Source organism: Diabrotica undecimpunctata, chromosome 4 (assembly GCF_040954645.1).
Source record: "Diabrotica undecimpunctata isolate CICGRU chromosome 4, icDiaUnde3, whole genome shotgun sequence".
Classification (NCBI taxonomy): domain Eukaryota; kingdom Metazoa; phylum Arthropoda; class Insecta; order Coleoptera; family Chrysomelidae; genus Diabrotica; species Diabrotica undecimpunctata.
The window spans coordinates 146,518,938-146,542,401 of NC_092806.1; the positions used below are offsets into that span (position 1 = coordinate 146,518,938).

At 33.1% G+C, this 23,464-nt stretch overlaps 1 protein-coding gene across 1 annotated transcript in view; it reads right to left on the bottom strand.

Moving 5' to 3' along the window:
* Positions 1-23,464, bottom strand: part of LOC140438033 (uncharacterized) — a 46,671-nt gene that overhangs the window by 18,717 nt on the left and 4,490 nt on the right. Inside the window, exons 3-6 of the mRNA XM_072527748.1 lie at positions 21,490-21,893; positions 18,069-18,212; positions 16,654-16,794; positions 14,324-14,509 (exon numbers count right to left, since the gene is read on the bottom strand). Of these exons, the coding sequence (XP_072383849.1) occupies positions 14,324-14,509; positions 16,654-16,794; positions 18,069-18,212; positions 21,490-21,893 (875 nt within the window). The remainder of the gene's footprint in view (positions 1-14,323; positions 14,510-16,653; positions 16,795-18,068; positions 18,213-21,489; positions 21,894-23,464) is intronic.

The following is a 23,464-nucleotide window of genomic DNA, read 5'->3' on the forward strand; positions in this document are numbered from 1 at the left end:
TTGGCGCTTTAACAGTTAATGAAAAAACATTAATATTTAATTGTTTTAAATCATTTACAGACAAACGTTTATGTGAAAGTGTTGATGAGACCGTTGAGTTAGTTAGCAGTACACTTGGTGTTGGGAAATCTACGATTTACAGAGTTATTAAAGAAGAGAAATGTGGTAGTTTTCAAATGCCACGTAATGGTCCAGGGAAACCAAAATTTAAAATAGAATATCATTTTAAAGAAGAGTATGAATTCTTCTTTAGACAAGAATTTCCAACATTGGATAAAGTTCTTGTCTCAGTTCGAGATGATAAGGATTACCCAGAAATGAGTCGAAGTACGTTATGGAAACTTTTAAAAGAAATAGGCTTCCGCTGGAAAAAGAATCCCAGAAAGTCTATTTTATTAGAAAGAAGCGATATTGTCATATGGAGAAGACATTTTCTAAAAACCATAAAGGAAATGAGAAACCAAAAAAGAAAAATATTTTATCTTGATGAAACATGGATCAACGAGGGTCATACACCAAATAAATTTTGGCAGGATGAAACTGTTACAAGTCAAAGGCACGCTTTTGTAAATAACTTATCTACTGGTTTAAACCCACCATCAGGAAAGGGACGCAGGCTGATAATAGTACACATTGGCAGTTCAGACGGTTTTGTTGAAGGTGGTTTATTAACTTTTGAATCAACTCGTACCGGTGACTACCATGAAGACATGAACGCTGATGTCTTTCAAGAATGGTTCGAACAAATGATAGATCTTCTTCCTAAGAACTGTGTAATAGTAATGGATAATGCAAGTTATCACTCCAGACTTATAGAAGGACTGCCCACAACCAAGTGGTTAAAAAAAGACTTGCAGAATTGGCTGAGTTCAAAAAATATTACGTACCATCCCGGATCTATAAGAAAGGAATTTTATTCGTTGTGTGCCCTTCATAAAGAAAAATTTAAAAAATACGAAATTGATGAAATTGCCAAAAATCGTGGAATGACAGTACTTAGATCCCCACCATATCATTGTGAATTAAACCCGATTGAACTGGTATGGGCACAGATAAAGAGTGAAGTTTCAAGAAAAAATACCACTTTTAAAATTAATGATGTTAAACAGTTGTTTTTGGAGGCCGTAAATAATGTAAAACCTAAAAACTGGGAAAAGGCAGTAAATCACACTATTAAAGAAGAGGAAAAAATGTGGAAGCTGGACAATATTACTGATAAAATGATCGAGCCAGTTATTATAAATCTTGGTTCTGAAAGTTCATCTTCTGAATCTGATTTGGATTTGTAACAAGTAGCTGTAAGTTTTATATTAATATTTTTATTCATCTATTTAACATACCTTAGACGGTTTTAAAAACTCTTTTTCTCTTTTGTAATTTTTAAAAATTAAAAAAAAAGTGAATTTTTTAAAACCCTTTTTAATGTAGGCCAGTCAGTTCTAATATAGTGTGTGATAAAAGAGGTCACTTTTGTTTACATACACATAACACTTTATAACACTGAAATAATTCATTTATTTTTTACAATTATTCAAAGTAATTTTTCAATTAATCTTGAGCACGCCCATGGAGTGGTCGGAGGTACCAGTTAAAATTATGCTAATTACTCTCTCGTTCATAAAAATAAACTATAATTGTCAATGATGTTTTTAAAAATTATACCAAACATCTTCACGATTTTCCTTCTAATAATAAAACGCATTATTATATTCTTCTTCTTAAAGTTCCCTCTCCTCAATGGAGGTTGGCTACTACAATTGCAAACTCCTCACTGTATTCAGTTGTTCTCATTGGCTGTTCAAAAATTTAGCTTCTTCCAGTTTCCTTCCTGTTTTTTTCTTCCTAGTCCTCTTGTTTCCTCGATCTTCCCTTTTACTATTAGTTGAGCATATTTGTACTTATTATTTCTCAGTATATGGTCCCATAGCGCCATAATAATAAGATTAAGCAAAACTATAATATAGAATCAACAGCCATTAAGACTATCTAACAACAAAACAAACTGGGAACAATTTAAACACTGGGAAAACACCATTAATCAAAATTTAACGTTATATCTCCGAATAAAAGAATCTGATGAGCTGAATCGGCTGTAATACAAAATGCTGCTTGGAAATCTACTCATATAAGTAAAAAAGGGTAATCCTGAAGACAACAATGTGCCATTACATATCAAACAAATTCTAACCGAAAAAAGGAGAGGCACGCAAAATGGCAAAGGTCCCGAAATCCACTCGATAAGACACAGCTTAATAGACTAACCCACCAGCTAATGCTTGTAATGACACCTTTAATTTTTATATTAACAATCTCTTTCCAGATGACCACTCTGAAAATACATATGGAGAACAACTAAAAAATTTAAGAAACCGACACTACCAATTCCTCCAATAAGAAAACCTGATAGAAGTTGGACGCAGACTGACAATGAAACCTAATGCATTTGCAGAATATTTAGAAAATATATATTCTCCAAATATAGATCTAAACATAAATGATGATGTAGTTAGCGAATATCTAAATGCACCCTGCCAACTATCACCCCCAATAAGAGGTAGTAGTGAGTACCAACTCTCACAAAGCTCCAGGATACGATTTAATCGATGGAAGAATCCTAAAAATCTACCCAGGAAAGCAGTTATCATGCTTACTATTATCTAGAATCGAATGCTGCAGTTAAGCCATTTTTAATTAAGTGGAAATATGCTCATATTATAATGATTGGAAAGCCAGGTGAATTATCTACAGAACTTTCTTCCGATAAGCTTGTTACCCTTGATGTCCAAGGTACTTGAAAGACTCCTGCTAAATAGAATAAGCGAAACTGCACCACTCGAAACATAATACCCGAACATCAGTTTGGTTTTCGTCAAAAATATTCAACAATCCAACAGCGTCATAGAATAGTAAATAAAATTAAGAAAAGTTTTTCTTTGTCTCAGTATTTCTCGATATTAAGCAGGCTTTTGAGAAAGTCTGGCGAAACGGTTTGTTATATAAATTAAAATCTTTACCGCTTAGAGATATGTACCGGATCCTGAAGCCCTATAATAACGAACGTTCGTTCCAACTAAAAATCAAGAACGATTTCTCAACTTATTACTCAATGCAGTCCGGAGTTCCCCAGGGAAGTGTCCTCGGTCCCTTTCTGTACCTAATCTTTACTGCTGACAGACCTATTACAGATGACGTCACAGTGGCTTTGTGAACTTGTGAAGCTCACCTGGTAGCAACACATTAACGCCAAAAAACTCAGCTCAATATAAAATTAAAACAAATGAATTGGTTACTTGGCAGAAAGTCACAACTGTCATTGGAAAACAAAATACTGCTTTACAAAGTCATACTAATACCAATATACAATGTACGGCGTAAAACTCTGGGGCTGTAGCAAGCCTTCAAATACAAAAATTTTGGAGACCTTTCAATCAGAAACATTGCGAATGATAGCTAACGCCCCTTGGTATGTGAGCAATGCTACCATCCACAATGACCTAGGAGCACCAACCGTAAAAGATATATCACTCCACGCAAAAAAGGCCAAAATTCTTAATTCAACCCACCACAGCCAAATTATCAGTGAATTATGTCAGCCACTAATGGAGGAACGAAGACTGAAGATGACTTGGCCAGAAAACCTGCTTACATAGGTGAAAATTGAGAACTGTCGCTGCACGGTATCCAAATTAAGTCAATATTGTCATCACATTTACTAATTACTCAATGTACTGTTTATGAGTAAATTGTAAATATGCATTTATAAATAAAAGAAAAGTATATGGTCTAGATATAATGTTTTCCTAACTTTGGATGTATTGAAACGTTCTCGTTCCTGGCCTTTTCTATGCAGCAGTTCTTCCTTAGAGGTATGCAATGTCCATGAAATCTTGAGGATCCTCCGCTAATTACATTTCAAAGGCCTGCAATTTATTTACGGTTGATGTTTTAAGGGTCTACGTCATAACCGCATAGGGGCGGGGGAATCGAGCAGACGTAGCATTTTGGTAAAAGTAATCGAGTTTTGTTATTCGAGAATCACATAGGAGTGTTTTAACTTTTTCAAAAGATTTTCACGCCTGTTCTTTTCTTGTTCCTATTTGTATATCTAGATCCAACATCCCAGGTACTTAAACTTGTTGACCTGTTTTAAAATGTGCCCGTCTATTATGTAATGTTGAGGTATATTTTGATTTTATCGTATTGAAATCGCTTTAGTTTTTCTAATGTTTATTTACATACCGAATTGCTCACAAACCTAGTTGATCTTATCTAGAATCTTTGTAGAGCCAAGTCTAAATACGCGTCTCAATACCGTATCATCGGCATATATGATGCTATTGATGTTTACGTCGTTTACCTTGTACGATACAACACATTCTTGTCTAACTCCTCTTCTAATATCTAGGATAACCCGGGGTGGAACGGGGTACCGGGGCAGAATGGGAAACCGACGTGATATTACCTACAAATGACATAGACGCGCGAATATCACACACGTTCGTCACGTCGAGTCGTATGAAGTAGTCGTTGTCAGTCTGGGAGTACGCATAGTTGGTGTTTTATCGGAGATCAAAGAAGAAACCTTTAAATTCTAATTTTTTCGTTATGTCGCTAAGGTAATTATACTGTTTACTATTCTTTTTTTCAAAATTAGCCTTACATGTTTGTTTCAATATACTTTTAGCTCTCTAAAACTGTAGTAGTGACTCGCGTCCAATAAACATAACCTATTATAACACTGATGTTTCTAGGAACAATGGGTGGGGCACAATGGGGTACACCCCATTCCGCCCCCGATTATATTTAGTATTGATAAATATTTTTCGGAAATAGCTATGGGATTTTTTAATCTGCTTAATTAAATTCTGAACAAGCATGAATTAGATGCCACTAGAAGTTTTCACTGTGATGAACCGGGTATTAACGTGGTTCTCAAACAGTTTTCGAAAATAATAGCTGTTAGAGGACAACGTCAAGTAGGTGTCTTAAGTTCTACTGAAAGAGGCACCACTGTCACAGCCGAAATATGTTGCTTAGCTGCTGTATGTTACATGCCCCCCAATGTTAATATTTCCGCGAAAAAAGAAACAACGTGAATTTGAAACAGGTCTCCCACCAGGAGGCTGGGCTGAAATTAGCGACGCTGGTTGGATTACTGCAGAGATTTTCGTAAAATGACTACAACAGTTCATTCTGTTTTATAAAGTGACGAAAGAACACCCAGTTCTGTTACTTCTTGACGGGCATACATCACACACCAAATTCAACCACTTGACGTTACATTCATGAAGCATTTGAGCTTGTATTATGAGGATGAAATAAGGAAGTGGCTTAGGTCGCATCCAGGGAGAGTGGTTCAGCTTTTCGACATATCAACACTTTTTGACCAGGCTTTCTTAAATGCAGCAAATAGGAGAACCGCCATTAATGGCTTTAAAAAATCTGATATCTGGCCATCCAATATAAATAAATTCACCGATGATGATTTTCTACCATCAGCAACAACAGATATTTCCTTGGAAAATCCTGTTGGCAGTACAGGAAACATCGCCGGCTATGACAGAGACATCTGACTCAACGCCAACTGCACCAGTACAGAAGCATTTCTCCTCACCCCATGTTCATCCCACACCCGTAGTTGATAATCCTGTCAAAAGTAATCCATCCTTACCGACAATTGACGAAAATCTTCCCCCACCAGTGAATGTCCCTAAGCCCGGATGTTCTTGGATGCCCGATTCCCCTGGTCGTACTAACGCCGACACACATTTTTTAGTCACGTCGTCAAGAGACCTAATTCCGTTGCCAAAAGTTAAAACCGGAACAAAAAGAGCTGTAAAAAAGCGTGGACAGACTGCTGTCCTTACCGCCTCACCTTATAAGGTTGAACTGGAAGAATCTTTAAAAAAAGATGCAAGCTATAAAGGAGGCTAAAGAGAAAAAAATTAAACAGAGATTAATGTTTAAAAATGATGAAAACAAACCCAGAGAAATTGAAACTCACTCAAAGAAAAATGAAAGAAAATAAGAAAAAACAGGTTAAAACTAAGGCAAAGAAACAAAAAATATCTGAAACTGAATCCGAAGATAGCGCAGAAGAAGAAGATGCGGCCTGCTTGTATTGTCATGATTACTACTCTAAGTCCAATGAAGGCTGGTGTTCTTGTAGCATTTGTAAGAAATGGGCATATCTAGTATGTGCTGGTTTAGATAGTGACGATGATGAAAGCGTTGTCGTCTGTGAACTTTGCCAATGATATTAGCTATAGTATGGGGCACCCCATTGTGCCCCGGGGGTGTGACAGAATGGGAAATTTCCCTTTATTTTTGTACTGCACATTTTTCTCAGAAACGTTTGTTTTTTATAACTTTAGCTATATTTTCCTTGTAAAGAAATAAATAAATAAACATAGGATTTGTCAAACTAAACAGGGCTTTGGCTCTGAAATTAAACTGATCATGTCTAATGATTGTTTCGCATTTTTTATAGATTCGGTTATACAAGACGGTTAAGACTTTTAATGCGTTATGTGACTCATAAGGCTTATCAAACGGTACTCATTGCGATGTTAGAGTTTGGCTTTTTTGGTATTGGGATAAATATTGATTCTAAGCAGTCTTGAAGTTATATCTTCTATAAACCTGACCAATTGTTTAGAAAAGGACTTCATTGGGAATTGAGTAAAAAAACAACAGGAGTAGACTAAATTATTATGAAACATCTTTATTTCTCCTATATGTACTTGTGAAAGCGAAGCAATTAACGATTTAAACCACATTTTCTTCCAATTTTCTCTGAACATGCAGTTTATCCCAGTTCTATATCAAGAACTAATCAATATTAAGTTTCCATTTTTTGTAAAAGTCTTTTGACTTCCTCAGACAAATCGGGAAATATTTCTATTAAAAATTGTACAGGGAATACAAAAACATTCTTCTGAAAATGTTTTCTTGTCGCATGTCTAAGTTAAAATTATGTTTATATTTGATTAAGCCACCAATTGATTGTAATTAAAACTAAAAACCACTACATTTCAAAAGAAAATAGGCCGTATATACTAAAAAAAAAATTGACTTGGCAAACACGCAAGCGGGATGGATAACAGGTGTAAAAAATGTGTAATCAAGTGTGTAAACACCTGTAGATCAACTGAGAACAAAATATAGTTCTACACCAAAAAGTACTACACCAAAAAAATTTTTAGAGCCCCATGCCCAAACATAACCTCAAATATATTAAAACGTGTTCTTTCGTTTTTAGTCCAGTTATTGTGGCATTTTCCCTTTAAATTTTTTATAACTGCACCGATTTATCTGAAATTTTTACAGTGGGTAGTAAATTACTCAAAAAACATAAGTTATATGGTGTCGATGTGAGCTTCTACCCCTGGGGTGGTTGGCACCCCATCTAGGAGGTTGAACTTTTTACACTCAAAATAACCCCTTGAATTGATATAGAATCAAATTATAAACAAAAAATGTTATATACATTTTTTTCGCTAAATTAATACTTTTTGAGTTATACGCACTTGAAAAAGTAAACTTTTCGCAAAAAAGAACATGTTTTCCAATGATTTTGTACGAATAACTCAAAAACAAAGCGTTTTATTGAAAAATCTATAATGAGCAAAAAAAAGCTTATAAAAAAACAAAGAGAATGTTTTTTTATTAAGTTTTATAAGTACAATACTAAGCGATTTATAATTGTTTGAAGATGACTTTTTGTTTTTGGGATACTATACTCGATGCATTTAACATCAAATATCGGAAAATGGACATCTTTTTTGATAAAAACTTATACAACACTTTTTAAAGAGCTAGAAAAAACCTTTAAAATAAGCTAGGTTAAAAGCCATTTCGATTAAAACAAAGCGAAATACGAAGGAAAGAATTTGAATTACTCTAGCGTTTAAAAAAAAAACGAGCAGTATAAGTAACACTATTTCGATCGGAATTGAAATTAAACGTATATCTTCTACAATTCATTTTATTTTAGTGTTATTTATAAGTTTTAAAAGTTTAGCCTGTTTAAAATGCGTATTTTTTGAAAAAATCATGTTTAAATTAAAAAATATTTTTTTTTAATTATCTAAAAATTTACATTTTTTCAAAATAAATCTAAAACTATGAGAGATACGTGAAAAATGGTTCTATACCAAAATGTAGTTTTTTTCTTAACAAAATTTTTTTATTTTTGTTGTAGTTCAAAAAATAATAGAGATATAGCCAATTGAAGTTTGAGATACAGCGGCTGACACACCTGTAATCAGCACTTTGGCCCTTTACTATTTAAAAAGAAAGAATTTTAACATATTTTAATCTACTTAGTCTTGTAGCTTTTGAAATTACCTTCAAAATATTTTTTTAATGGACACTGTAGCTTAAAAATTAACGGAGTTATTCTAAAAAAATTTTGGAGCATGTTATTTATATTATGGAGCATCAACTTATTTTCTGTATATATAAATGCTTTATTCAAGTATATTCGAAAAACTGGTAACAGACACACTAACACTCACACAAATATGTATATAATACATACATACATACATATATATGTTATGTATATAATATAGGCACCTCTAAACTGAACATTTGCTTCAGAGAACTAACGAACACGGAGAACCGACACTCCTTTGAAGTTGCGTGGGCAAGCCGCCAATGAGTGCCAATGACAGGAGTACTTCAGATCTCGAAGACATTTTAGAAGCTGGGAGATACTGTACAATTTTGCTGTATGGCTTTGCCAAAGACACCCACATGAACAAAATGAGTAAGGTCGAAGATTATTCATCATTACTTGAACAAATGCGATACGAATCGTTTATTAAAGCCACAACTAAAAATAGTGCAGTTAAATTATCATCTCTTATACCAACTGTAAGTGCCCTGAATGAGCAGATCAAAAGAGTTTATTTACAAACTCAGATATGGCTTGGAAACAAAGAGATTGATATAACGGATTGGGGATGGTTCAAGAGTGATGATATTTTACAACCAATAAAAATGACCAGACAAGTTCACCTGCACCAGAAGAACTATTGAAACTGATTTTTTGCAATTGCAAAAAGGGTTGCGGCTCAGCGTGTGGCTGTCGTACACTAGGTCTATTTTTCAATGCTACGTGTGGAACATGCTCTGGCGACAATTGTCAAAACTGTCCTGCAATAGACGAAGAGGTGGAGTTAGAACACGACGAGAATGACGCTTCAGACAATGAATAATTTGATATATTGTAAATAATTTTTATTTTTGTAAATATATTTTGTATACTTTCTAATGTAAAGTATTTTCATGCATAATTTTTTACAATAAAAACAGCATGAGTATACTTAATTTTTTTATTTAGACATTTACCAAAGGGGAATTTGTTTCGTGAGCATAGAGGTGGTTTTTAAGGGATGAAAATAAGCAACCAATCAAAAAATATTTTATTGATAAGAAAGGAATTTTTGAATATAAATGTACATTAAAAACTTTTGAAGTTGTTTAAAAAGATTTTTTTATATATTTTGACATAGAGGGTAGTTTTTAAGGGTTGAAGTGTTGCAATCAACCAAAATTATTTTATATAAACAGAGAATTACATTGTAGATGATATAAATGCACTACAAAAGCGTTTGAACCTGTTAAACGATTTTTTACAATTATTTTTATTAAAAGGGGTGATTTTTAAGATTATTTAAGGGTTGAGAATGTACACAATATCCATTATTATAATTGACAATATTTTAATTACCTAATTTAATACGATTTAAATCCATAAAATGCTTTAATATAATTTTTTTTTCATTATTTTCAATAAGGGGTGATTTCACCCCTTAAAAATAAAAAGCTCACCTATCGCATATATAACTTTTGAAGAGGGAGATAAGATAAGCCTAATTCCAAATTATTAGCAAAATCGATTCAGTTATAAAAAATTTAGAGGTATTGACCTCTTTTCCTCCACAGTGACTGGAGTATTTTTATTTTCAGTTCTGATCATCCTAGAAACTTATTTTGTTTTTTTTTTCAGTTTATATGGTTTTTTATTGCCTACAACATCGTATTTTTTACAAAAATTTGGAGTGAAATTCAAGTTTGCCTCGAACTTAACGCCTAAAAAAATTATACTATTTTTTATATCAAATTATCTCTATGATTTTTTTTAGATTTTTACAGGTGGAATATTATGGACAAAATAACGAAAAATCATTTTTTATGCATTTTTCGGTGTTCTTTTTTAATTAAAAATCTTGTTTTTGTTTATTTAATATATGTATATTCTACATGATGGTAAACAAACCATCATGTAGACAATAAAATATTCTACAAATTAAAAGAAAAAGAATAAGTTTCTACCATGAATAAAATATCGTTAAAAAAAGAAAAAAGACGTTTTTTCTAGGAGCCTAAAGTTTTTGTGGTTGGATAGTTTTTGATATAGAAAAACATGGTACTTTTATTTTTGGAATATCGCTGGGAGCATTTTTACTATTTTAACCGGCTAGACCTTTTCTACAGCGGTATTAGAATAATTTTCAATTGGAATTTCTTTGTAATCAGTGGCTTTAGAGATGAGTATGCCGACTTCCTTCATTTTTCCGTTAAATCTCCTTAAAATCTCCTTAAATGCAAATGACTTGCTGTTAAAAATACACGTTTATTTAATTTTTGCCATTTAAATGATTGGTTTTTAAAAGACAATCTAATTATTTTATGTATTATTTCTATTAAAATCATTCCTTAGTAATAAAAAACTCACCATACATAGTGCACAATACTTTCTTAACTGAACCAACATATCAATATCGATAATTGATCATCCATTAACACATATTTTGATACAGTTTATTTTACGAACACATTACACTACGCACATTTCTGGAAAATGAGTGAGACAATGTGTTAATTAAACGAAAGTCGAAGAAGAAATGAAGGTTGCCAGTAAAGCAGTCAAGTGTTTATATTAATAATTTTAATTTGCGGATTAATTGTTTCTACTTTCGTGCCACTTCTAATTAATAAGTGGATTATCTGCCGAGCATTTGTAATTAGATTCTTTTTAGCGATTTTACGATAAAACTTATAAAAGAACATTTACATGAATATGTGGAATGAGTCAGTGAGCGTCCTCTTTTCATAATTGAAATGGAACGCGCTTTTTTAAAAATTAATTTAATAAATTGATTTCTCAAAAATAAAAACTGGTCATTGAAGCCCGAAAGCAAGATAATAATTGATTTAGATTAAAAATAAAAATGACAAGATAATAGTACAAGATCCCAGGGCCCCCAGACATTATTTATTTTCTCCTCCAGAGGGTATGCATACAGTCTGTCCCAAACCCTTCTTTCAGCGCGTCACTAATTTTGACGTCATATAGGATTTTAAGAATGTCGAGAATTATTGCATGACATTTTAGTTAAATTTGACAGTTGCAGGATCGTAATCCCTCTTTTTCTAATTGAAAATAATTTAATAATTTTAATATTAGTCTTTGTTCTTTCTCGATATATCTTGGCATATTTAAAATATTTTTATGACAATAAATACAAAATTAAATTTTCACTGTAAAATGTCTGATAATACTAACCTGGAATGACAATTATCATTTTATCAGTTGACATTGTGAAAGTACTGTCACGATCGAGACAATCTGCGTCAAATTATATTTATGTACACCATTGATTGGATATCTATTTAGCGTATTCTAAACTCCAACCAATTATACATACGTAAGTAGAATTAGCTTTGCGATAAATAATTGTCTAAGTTCTATGTATAATAATCACAGACTCACGTTTTTTCCGTCACTTCTCGCTTAATGTGTTAGAGAGAATTCGATCAACTATGACGCACTGAAAGAAGGGTTTGGGACGAACTATACCTGCTAGCTTATGCTGACGGCCAATTCATAGGTAGAGGTAATGGATTTTCTAAAGAGCTATGACGGTGTAAATAGTTGCGTAGATATAACTGGCAACGATGCACTGGAAGGTTAAAGGGAAAACTGAAATAGTCCGACCCATTTATGGTTTCGTATGATAGCTCCGGCGAAGTGGTTTAAACATCAACCCCTATTACCACTTAAACTAAATAATGTACCAAAGTTCAATAAGCTCTTTTTTTAAGTCTTTTAAGTAACAGAAATCTAGCGACTTTATCATTTCCAATATCTAATAGCTGCATCGAAAACACCATTGCACTTTGACCTTGTTGCAAAAACACTGGCATGTTGTTTGAACAATGAACAGATTGATTGAGATTGAAAACAGAGAAATAGCTCAAGGCTCCACCAAAAATGTTTTTGATTATTATCAATATCTTTCAAGCTTCTGTTTCTGTTTCAAAGTTTCAATTATTCATCTTAAACGATTAATTGCATACTTTTAAAATCTTCGCTATTGCTTTATTTGTGGCGAATTTGTATGTTTAATTGTAATTTCAAGGCAAAATTTGCAATTCTTCCTCCTTCCAATAAAGTTGCAGATATTCCAGATGAAGCCAACGCTAGGGCTACTGCGATTTGATCCTTGCCAATAACAATAAAATTAGTAATGTTTTTCTGTTCATCCCCAGCATCCAGGAAGTAAATTTAACCAGATTCAAGCTACATAAAAAACTATGTCTTGATAATGAAAGAAAATAAAAAAAAAATAAAAAAAAGACAGACCAAATGCCAGACCGAACAATTGAATTAGCATACTGAGGGTCTGTTAATATTCGTCAAATTTAAAATTTTATTTTATTATATTTTATTTTACTGTATTCTATTTGATTCTATTTTGTTCCATTTTATTCCATTTTATTTCTTGTATTCAATTTTGTTTCATTTTATTCCATTTTATTCCATTTATTCCATTTTATTCCATTTTATATCATTTTATTCCATTTTATTACATTTTATTTCATTGTATTCCATTTTATTCCATTTGATTTCATTTTATTATATTTTATAAATTTTAATTCGATTTTATTCCATTTAATTAAATTTTATTCCATTTCATTTCATTTTATTCCATTTTCTTCCAATTTATTTGATTTCATTTTATACCATTGTTTTTTAATTTATTCCATTTTATTATATTTTATTTTAATTTTATTTAATTTTATTTTACCCTATTTTATGCTTCTTGCCACCATTTTATACTACTTGATTTCATTTTATTCTAATTAATTTTATTTTATTTTATTTTAATTTTATTATATTTTCTTTTATTGTATTCTATTTCATTCCATTATATTCCATTTCATTTTATTTGATTCCACTTTTATTCCATTTTATTCCATTTTGTTTCATATTATTTCGTTTATTCCATTTCATTCCATTTTATTTCATTTTATTCTATTTTATTTCATTGTATTCCATCATTTTATTCTATTTTATAAATTTTAATTTAATTTTATTCCATTTAATTCAATTTTAATCCATTTTATTCGATTTTATTCCACGGTTAGTAGGTACAACGTATTTCAGATGTAAACTTGTGTTCTGACTCGATATGACTTATAGCTCTTTAGAAAATCCATTACCTCTACCAGGTACTAAAAGTAGGTAAAGCAGTCCTTACTTTTCTTGTCTTAGTGCATATTTTTACGTATGTTTTAGAAAATATTGTTAAAAATTAATAATCAATAGATACTAAAAGACTCATTTCGTTGGCGGTAACTTTTACAATTTCGTTGGCGGTAACTTTTTCAAGACGCTTTAAAGCTTCCAAAAAAACTTTACTTATTTTCTCATTCTTGATTTTTATATATGATACTCTGGGAACTAGTCCAATAATTTTTGTAAGCAGCCGGACCAATCAAAACAGTCAAATATTCCGCTAGACACGCACAAAGTCTCGCTGTATTAATGACTTACAGCTCTTTAAAAAATCCATCACCTCTACCAGGTACTAAAGGTGGGTACAAACAGTCCTTACTTTTCTTATAGTCTTAGTGCTTATTTTTACGTATGTTTTAGAAAATTTGTTAAAAATTAATAATCAATACTGTCAGACTCATATCACGGGCGGTAACTTTTACCAGGCGATTTAAAACTTAAAAAATAATGTAATTTTACTTATTTTCTCACTTTCGATTTTTATATATGATACTCAGGGAACTAATGCAATAATTTTTGCAAGCAGCCAGACCAATCGGAATGGTCAAACATTCCTCCAGACACTCACAAGGGATCGCTATGTGTATCAACGCAAGGTCATTTTTCCACGAGTCTTGTGTGTGCATATACATGTAAAAATCAGGAGTAAGATTATAAATAAAGTTACATTAGTTTTTGGAAGTTTTAAAGCGTCTGGTAAAAGTAACCGCCAGCAAACTTTCAACATACCTTGGTGTTGCTGTCAATGCGATCGTTTAAGGAAATAACCTTCAAATTTTCTTCCTTATCGGACATTTTAATATCTTCCAATTCACATTCATTCTCTTTGCATTCAAGTTCGGATATAATTTCAGCTTTTTTGCCTTCATTTTTCTTTCTTTTTATTTTATTTACTTCAGTAGTCATCAACGTTTCCTAAAAAAGAAAAAATATTGTAAGATGGTAAGTAAGTAAGCTCGTGTAATCTTCTGACTAAGGTCTGGTGTTTGAGTTCGCATTCAGGTCGCGCAAGCGCTCCTAACATGACCTAACGATCCTTTGTGCCACTTCTTGTGAGTAGTTTAGTATTTTTCTCGTTGGGATAAAATTAAGAGGATTGTAAAGAAATGAAGAGATGTAACTACTAAATTGTTCGATATATGTGACGATTTAACAAACAAAATAACTTCAATTGCAGTCTTTCTATTAATACTCAACAAAAAACGGCAATGAACGAATGAAATATGAATGATTTTTTGATATGACTATTTTTATTCTGTATTAGAAAACTAAAGAAGGGTTATTAAGAAGGAAAGTACTCTTAGTCACAAGAGATAAACAAGGAAATGCTATATTCGTATATCGATTATCTCAAGAGGAAGCATCTTATCTCAGAAGGAAATTTAAATTAGGAGATTTGTTTACGCCACAAATTATACTTAGTGTGGCACTTGTGTGCTGGTTGTGTGTTGCTTATTTGTAGAGCAGACAACGCCGAATGGCTCGAGGTTGAGTGGTAGTGTCGTACGTTCGGTTTATTCTCCATACTGTCTGGAGTTCCAGGATGGTTTCCGACCGCGGCTCTTGAGGAGGAACGAAAGTTTTTTGATTCCATCCTCTAGTTACTCGGGAAATGTATCTTCGACTTACACTGTTTCACCGGGAGCTGTTATCGACAAGGTGCTACCGGCAGTGTAGAATACTTTAATAGTTCGAATTTCTTACACTTGAATGTATATATTTATCTTACATGAAATATTTGCCAATATTCTATGCACAGAAGACACCTTCAATATCAACAGAGATACCGCCCCTCAAGCCTAAGCGTGTAACCGAGTTTACACTTCTCGAGGTATAGGACTAGCCCTGGATTACGGAATAATTGTAAGTTTCTTAGGGACCTTTATTTTTATTTCCAACGAATACTTTGGCAACGAAGTGCTGCTTCAGCTCGTCTACTGATTGAGAAGTAATTCCGCTCGGGCTTCTATTTACTCGTAACCGTCGGTGATCTATCGGAACACTGTGGCAGTTCGACACGATCTGAAATAGTATTAAGTCGATCTGACTTTTGTCTATTTCGAAGATCTATATCTCCCTGGCCAGTGAGTGTTCCCTTCGAGCTGTTTGATGGCTTTTGCGAGATAATTATAAGTCCGTTTCCAGACTTTTTTTTATCTCGACAAAAGATAGTCGAATAGTCACAAACGCCGGTTTCCTACACTTTTAATTGTTTGATAATATCGAAGTCGTGAGACATCGTGCTTATTCAAACACTTCAGAGCTGCAGAATCCTCGTTTTTTTTCTTGGTTTCAAGTGTGCTGCGATCTTCCGTCGGAAGGCCAATACAATTGCAATTAATAAGACTCATTGTAATTGGCCGATCAGAGTGACAATCTTCGCTGTGATTCGTCCACTTTGGCGATAGTAATTCCGGTTCCTGCGAGTGCGCGAGGGCCGCGAGGACAGACATTGCAATTTAGACATTTTTTTTGCCCTACACCATAAGCATGTGCACAGAGTTATTTTTACTTATTTATCATTAAACACGATACAGGTTTGAGTTTCTCAGCTAGCTTTAATAGTCAATACTATAAATACCATTTAAAGTTCAGGTCATGAAAGTATGAGGAATATAGAATCATGTGTTTGATGAACCACATATCTTGCTGTATATTATAAATGATGAATAAAAATAAACCAAACAAATAAACAACATATGGTACGCCAATGATACTGCCATACTCGCTCATAAGTTAGAGGATTTCGCAAGAACGTCTGAAGATGTCGACATAATAGGAAAGATAAGAATCAATATTGGTAAAATAAAGTTTATGGTCATTGGCAGACAATACTATAATCAGGCCCAAATATTAATAGATAGTAAACTTTTAGAAAGCATTGACTTGGATGTACCATAAATGTACAAAATATATAGTTATGTAGAAACAAAAATAAATACAACGATGATAAGATCAGCAATGGTTAAATAAAAACCAAAAATACTTGAGCTGAAAGCAGATTTGTCCAAGATTAAGCCTCTAAAACATAGTAAAATCAAGCTAATAAATAAACTTACGTATTTTTCGTCACTGAAAACAGTTATTTCATCTTCCGAATCACAATTGCCATCCTCGCATTCAAGATTTGAAGCAATATCATCCTCACTTGGTTCTTCCGTATTTACTTCCTTCTCATAATTTTCTTCAGATGTGTATATCTATAAAATGTTTTAATTTGTGTAATATAATTTTTACATAAGACAAAACTGATAGATTCCTTAGACAAATGTATAATAGACCATAGATACTTAGTAACAATCAAATATACTCACAAGGACGCAATGTCAAACAAACAATATACAAACAATTTCAACATAGACAGAGTAGTAAGATAGAGCGATACACTCTGCCCAAAAATATTCGTCCCACCAGCAAGATATACTTAATAACATAGAATGAAGATCAGTTGAGATCAACATCGATGGAGAAATGTTTTGCGGACATGTTTTCTTCTAACAGACTATGTTTTGAAGTTTAACAAATTCTGAGATCGGTGCTCTTTTTTTTTAAACTTCGATGGGCTAGTCATAGTAAGAATGGAGATTGTCAAAAAGAACCCTAGATAGTAAAATGCAGGGCGCAAGACCAAAAGGAAGACCGCGGAAAAGATGGGAGGATGAAGTGGCAGCGGACGCGCAAAATTTGCTAGACGTGAGAACCTGGAGAAGATCGGCGCGGGACCGACAAGATTAGAAGCATAGTTTGGAGGAGGCCAAAGCTTAATTTAGACTGTAACGACTTTGGAGAGAGAGAGAGCCTATGTTTTGCGAACAATGTTGTATTGATTTTAGATAATATGCAGGAAGTACAATATATGTTGAAAGAGTTAGAAAAATCGTCTAAATAATAGGGTTTGAAAAAAAAATATTTTAAAAACTCAGTTCATGACAACTCTAGTAACTAGTGCTCCTTTACAAATAAACAACATTAACATCACTCAAGTAATTTTGTATTTGGGACATGAGATAGGTATCGAAAGACAATTAAACAAATGAGTTTTAAAGAGGAATAGATCTTACCTGGGCACAATTTCGGAAAGTGAAATAAGGAAATATCTAATGAGGAAAGTTTTAAATCAATGTGTACTCCCTGTCCTAACCTATGGTGCTGAAACACTCACTATGACAAAAAATTATATACAAAAATACATGTAATGCAGAGAAAGATGGTAAGATCCATGCTGGTAAGTCAAAAAGTCCGAGTTTCAAATCGAGGGATCAGGAACAAGACGAGAGTGCGAGACGCTGGTCCCACATGTTGGCAGAATCAAGGATAAGCAGTGTTCAAGAAAGCAGGTCACCCAGCAGATAGACCGACTACATAAAGACAATTGCTGGACACTTAGGAAGGCCTACATTCAGCAGTGGGTAATTTAGGCTTGTTAGATAGATCAAATATTACTAAAATAATCGTTACACAAAATGGTTCTTACATTATCTTCTTTACTGGGCGTGTTAACTGTGTCTTCTGAATTACAACTGTCTTCATTGCAATCAAGGTTGGATTCGACATCCTCTTCACTTTCTTCTTCTGTATACAATTCCTTGGTTTTATTTTCTTTAGATAAAACTGTTTCCTACAATAATACAAATAATATAATATTACTATAAATTAATTGTATAAATACTAAATTAATAGAGGAAAATACCTAAGTTCTGACCCCGGCGCCAACGCGGACCGTCAGCCTTCCTGATCCTCTAATGTGCTGCACTCTTTTGGGATTGCCACTAAACATTAGTTTATGCTTTTGCCGCTCTGTATAGGAGCATATACGTCACTCGGTCAAGCTGTCGCACAATGAGATGACCACAAACATTTTGAGTGCTATCAAACAATTAAGACCGACCTACTTTTTAATTGTTACTGACACGATACTGGAAGGTAAGTGATAATCTCTATATACATTCTTTAATGGGATGGATTGGGGATCACGTTTATATCCAAGTTATTTTATTTCGACGTTTATTGAAAAAGTTGTTTTAACTATAAATCCGATAGTATGGTTGCTCAAATCAGACCCCATGATTGTTACTAAATCGGACCCTGTATTTTTAATGTAGAAATGTCAGTTGCTATCGCAAATAAGGTATTCTTTTGGTTTTCTGTTTCAGAATGTCTAAGCCAAAGCAGATGGGGTGGAGTCCAACAAAAATAAAAAAGCTATATTTGCTATTAGAACTAAAAAGATGGGTTTAAAAAAAGCAAGTAAGCAGTAGGTATAATGTACCGAAAACTACGCTAATGAGATTATCCAATATGAAATACGGCGCTTCAGAGAAAGTAGTGAATGTTAAAACGGGCAGACGTACAGTAGTTTTAAGCAATAGCCTTGAGAATGAGCTTATCAATTATTGTCTTGCTATGGAGGCTTCGTTTTTTGGGCTTACTCGTAGTGACCTGAAGAAAATGGCTGTTTAGTTGCCAGAAACGGCATCGAATATTCGTTTAAAAATGACATGGCAGGAAGAAAGTGCGCTTGACTTTTTTTAAAACGTCATCAAGCTCATTTGCTAGAAAGGAAACCATTTGGTACATCTCACAGTAGGGCGCTTGTTTTTAGCAAAGGAACAAAGAAAATACAGAGAATTTCTACAACCTTTTAGAGGATGTTTACGATAAAGAAAAGTTTACCCCAGATAAAATTTATAATGTGGACGAAAGCGGAATCACTGTGGTACAATCTTAAGTTGCGAAAGCAATCGACATGAAGGAGAAAAACAAATAGGTGTTTTGACTTCAGGAGACTTTTGTAACTATTGTCTGTTGTATGAATGCTGCTGGTTCTTTGGTACCTAGTTTAGCAATTTTTACGCGTAAAAACATGAGTGAGCAATTGAAGAAATTTGCATAGCCGAGGACGATATTTGCAGTACTTCCTCCTGGTTGGATACAATTCAGTATTTTTACCCAATGGTTTTAAGATTTCAGAGACTGATGTCCTATATAGGAAAAGCCAATATTACTTATTTTGGAAGAGCACTTTCGCCATACATAGAAAATTGACACCATTGATCTAGCTCGAGCAAATCATGTTACCATAGTGTCACTGCCTCCTCATTATTTACACAAATTGCAGCTTTTGGATAGGACGTTTATGAGTCCTTTGAAAACCTACTACAGCGAAGAAATTAGGCTGTGGCTGAGGCAAAATCAGCGTACTCTCTGCGCTTACGATATAATGGACTTATTTGGGAGAGCCTATGTCAAATGTCAAACAGCTCAAATTGCTATCAATGGATTAAAGGTGACGGGTATATACCCCCTTAATAGACATTTGTTCTCAGATGCAAAATATATTGAAGAGGCAAACAAAATCCATCATTTTCTTTGTATAAAACCGGTGCTAAATAATAGTTGACATCAGAAGAGCCACTGACATCTTCTGCAGCATAGGCAGGCGAATCGTCAACATATTTGGGGTTGACTCCACCACCATGTCGCACATTATCAGAATTAGCTCCTCGAACGCAACACGTCCATTCGACATATGTCTTGTCCTGAAAACAAAAAAGGAGACCTCAACTAGGGGGCGTAAAGCTTGTCAGTATACAGTCATTACTGCTTCGCCCTATAACGCACAACTAATTGAAACACAAAAAATGTAGAGAATATAAAGAAGCTCGATGTGGTCAAGGTCAAAAGGGCAGACGTGGTCGCGGTTCCGCACCAGGCATCTCTTCGTGTAAAGAAAATCAACTAGTAAAAAGGAAACTTGAATTTAAGAAAGAAGATGATTATCTATCTAGTAGTATTGAAGAAGACGTGAGTATTTCCAGCGGAAAGTCGGATGTGATGGAAATAATTCCAAGAATTGTAGAACCTAATGATGATGACGTGAAATGCATCTTTTGCCTCGACAAATTTTTCAATGACACGAGAGGAGAATTGTGGGTAATGTACATCATGTGCAGTTTGTGCGCCCACACTGACTGCGCAGGGGCTGAAAAAGACATATACATCTGTGACTTTTGCCGGTAGACGAATAATTTTCAAAATTTTAGTTAAATCTTTTCTTTCATTTTTCTGATTTTGTTGAATTTTGTGGAATTAAAGTAATATTTATGAATTTAATTGTATTTTATTTCGCTCTATCATCGTTTTGACTCATTTCGATTGCTAATTCGAATATTTTTTCCGAATTATGCATCGATTTTTCAAAATAAAAAAGTGCAAACTTTTTTGAAATTTTTTTTAAATAAGAAAATGATTTCAAACTCTTGAAAATATCATTTGAAGTCATGGACAACTAAATGAAGTAAATATAAAATGCTCATATAGCGTGAACTTAAGAGACTACCTATTTTAAAAAAATTTAAAACAAAATGGGGATCTACTTTTGGGAACTCTCCTCTAATAAAATAATATAAATGTCTTTGTTTGTCAACTTAACCAGTTATATCGTAATATCATGGATTGGTGCAACAATCCGATTCCAAGAACTTATTTGCACCGTAACTGATTCTTTTGTGTAAGTTATAAGGCCTCAGAAACTATTTAAATCTAAATGATTGCAAATATAACGGATTTTTTTTAAAGTAAATTACAATTTTCCCGAATACTTCTTCAAGTGTCATCTCCGTTACGGAGATCTTCTGTACTCAATTGTCATGAAAGGTAATCTATAAATATTAAAAATAGTAAGTTGTTGGGGCTTTCAGGAACTCTGGAGCTAATTGTAAATTTGGCCAATTTACGAAAAAAATATAATTTAAATTTAGTAATTTAAGATCCTATAACTCAGAAACGAATGAACATAAGCCCAATATTTTTCAGACAATTATTATTTTTGACTTTTGAAAATAGAGTTACAATTTGGACCATTCTTAATGACTCACCCACAAAAAACTTCATACCTTCGTTACCTTTCGTGTTCCTTTCTTAAATGTATCATTATATTTAGGCGAATCTATAATTTCATAAATATTCTTGGGTGATGAAATTTTACTGTATCCAAACATTACTGGTTTTCTATTAATTGGACCGTATTGATTCTGATGATTTATATAAACAGTTTCCATGTCATTCAATTCTTCCTCCGTTTCTAATTCCACTTCAGAAGCTTCTTTATGTACAGGAGGGATTCTTTCGTTAGAAACTTTGTCTTGTTCATCTTCAGGTACATGTCTAACACGTTCTGTAGCAGCTAGGTCTATAAATTGATCCTTAATGTTTTCAAGATTATCATGTGGCATTTCAGTAGGTACGTAAAAACCTACAGCTTTTATTATTTCAACATTGGGTTGGTGAATTATGGTATCTAAAATGTAAATATTAATTTAGAATATAAAATGTGTAATAATTCTGTAATAAGTTTGTTTTAGCTGTTTAAGTTTTTGTTAAAATATACTAGGAGTATCATATTCTTGAATAAGAGACTTCAATTATCTGATTCAAATAAACTAAATAATCTAGTAGGAGAAGGTAGTAACAGTAAAAAGAATATAAGTTTTTAATATAGTTATGTTTGTTTATGACTTTTGATAAAAGGTGATAGTCTGGTCATAGAGTTCAGCAACCAAATAGTCAGAAATACGTATTTACGGTTGCTTTCCATCTTATTGGATTTAGATTTTTGCACCTTTACGATTTACTGATATGATTTCTGCCTCATGTAAGGGAGCGTTTTCTCAATTATTATTTTAAGCGATATATTAAAACAATAAGAAGTTATTAAAACCCCAATACAAGAATATATAGACCCAAATATAGAATAAATAGACTTTCGGTGAAAGTCGTTCTTTTAAATCAGCTAAGATATTGTCTAAAAGGGGTAAATAAATAGATCTTCAGAAATATTCGTCGCAAGAGTTAACAGGTTGGTTTTGACGACAGGTTCGACCAGAAACTATACGTGGCATCTTCAATTCAATGTTTAGTTGTACAGCTATTTGCTTTACTTCATAGTAAAGTTTGCTAAAAACAGATTCGGTATTTGATCTTTTATTTTGAAGAATGCATTTAGTGTCCTCTATGACCTCAGTAGCCTTCTTCAAATCTAATTTTGGTGACTAAAGAAGACAACTAAGTGATACAGTTGTACCTAAAACATCACTAAGACAAACTACTCGAATGAGAAATTCTGGGCTCCTAATAGTTTGCATTAATGAAAATGCATCAGCTGACATATTACTGTCCTTCCACGTAGAAATTGTTTCAAGAGCGTTGTATATTTTGATCATTGATTCGCCCTGGAACTGAAGATGACCTTCATCCCTTTCAACCCAACGAGTTTCACAAATACCTTGGACAGCAGCCCCCGGTTCCTTTATTTGTATTCACTAACGTATCAGACAGAGCTAATGCAACAACAATATTTACTTTGATATTTATTATAGATTAATTATAAAATGTAGTGCACAGTCTCAACAATTATAATACATATTCAAATTACAACAACAACTAATTCGTAGACAAAACTAAAGATAAGAAATACCTAATACAAAATAAAAATGTGCTGATTTCCTGCAAAAGTCATGTTATGTACATTGAACGAGCAATATTGTGTGGGCGGTAATTCTATTTCATCAATAAATCGGACGGTTCTCTGGCACTCAAATGACGAATTGACAAAATTTGAAAATAGCGTAACTCTGAATTCGCGGAAGACGGCATAGCAATAATCGAGGTATTAGTGTATTTAGAATTGTTGATTTTTTTGAAGAGCAATGTAAAAAGGCATCCGCATAATTCTACACTTACCCCTAGAATAAATGAGTTTGACTCATTTCAACTCTTGACTTCCTGCTTATAGGGTTGATGGGTTTTAAATTATTTTTTTAGGATTATTTGATTGATATTATATTTTGTTTGGGGGGGGGGGTCATGACC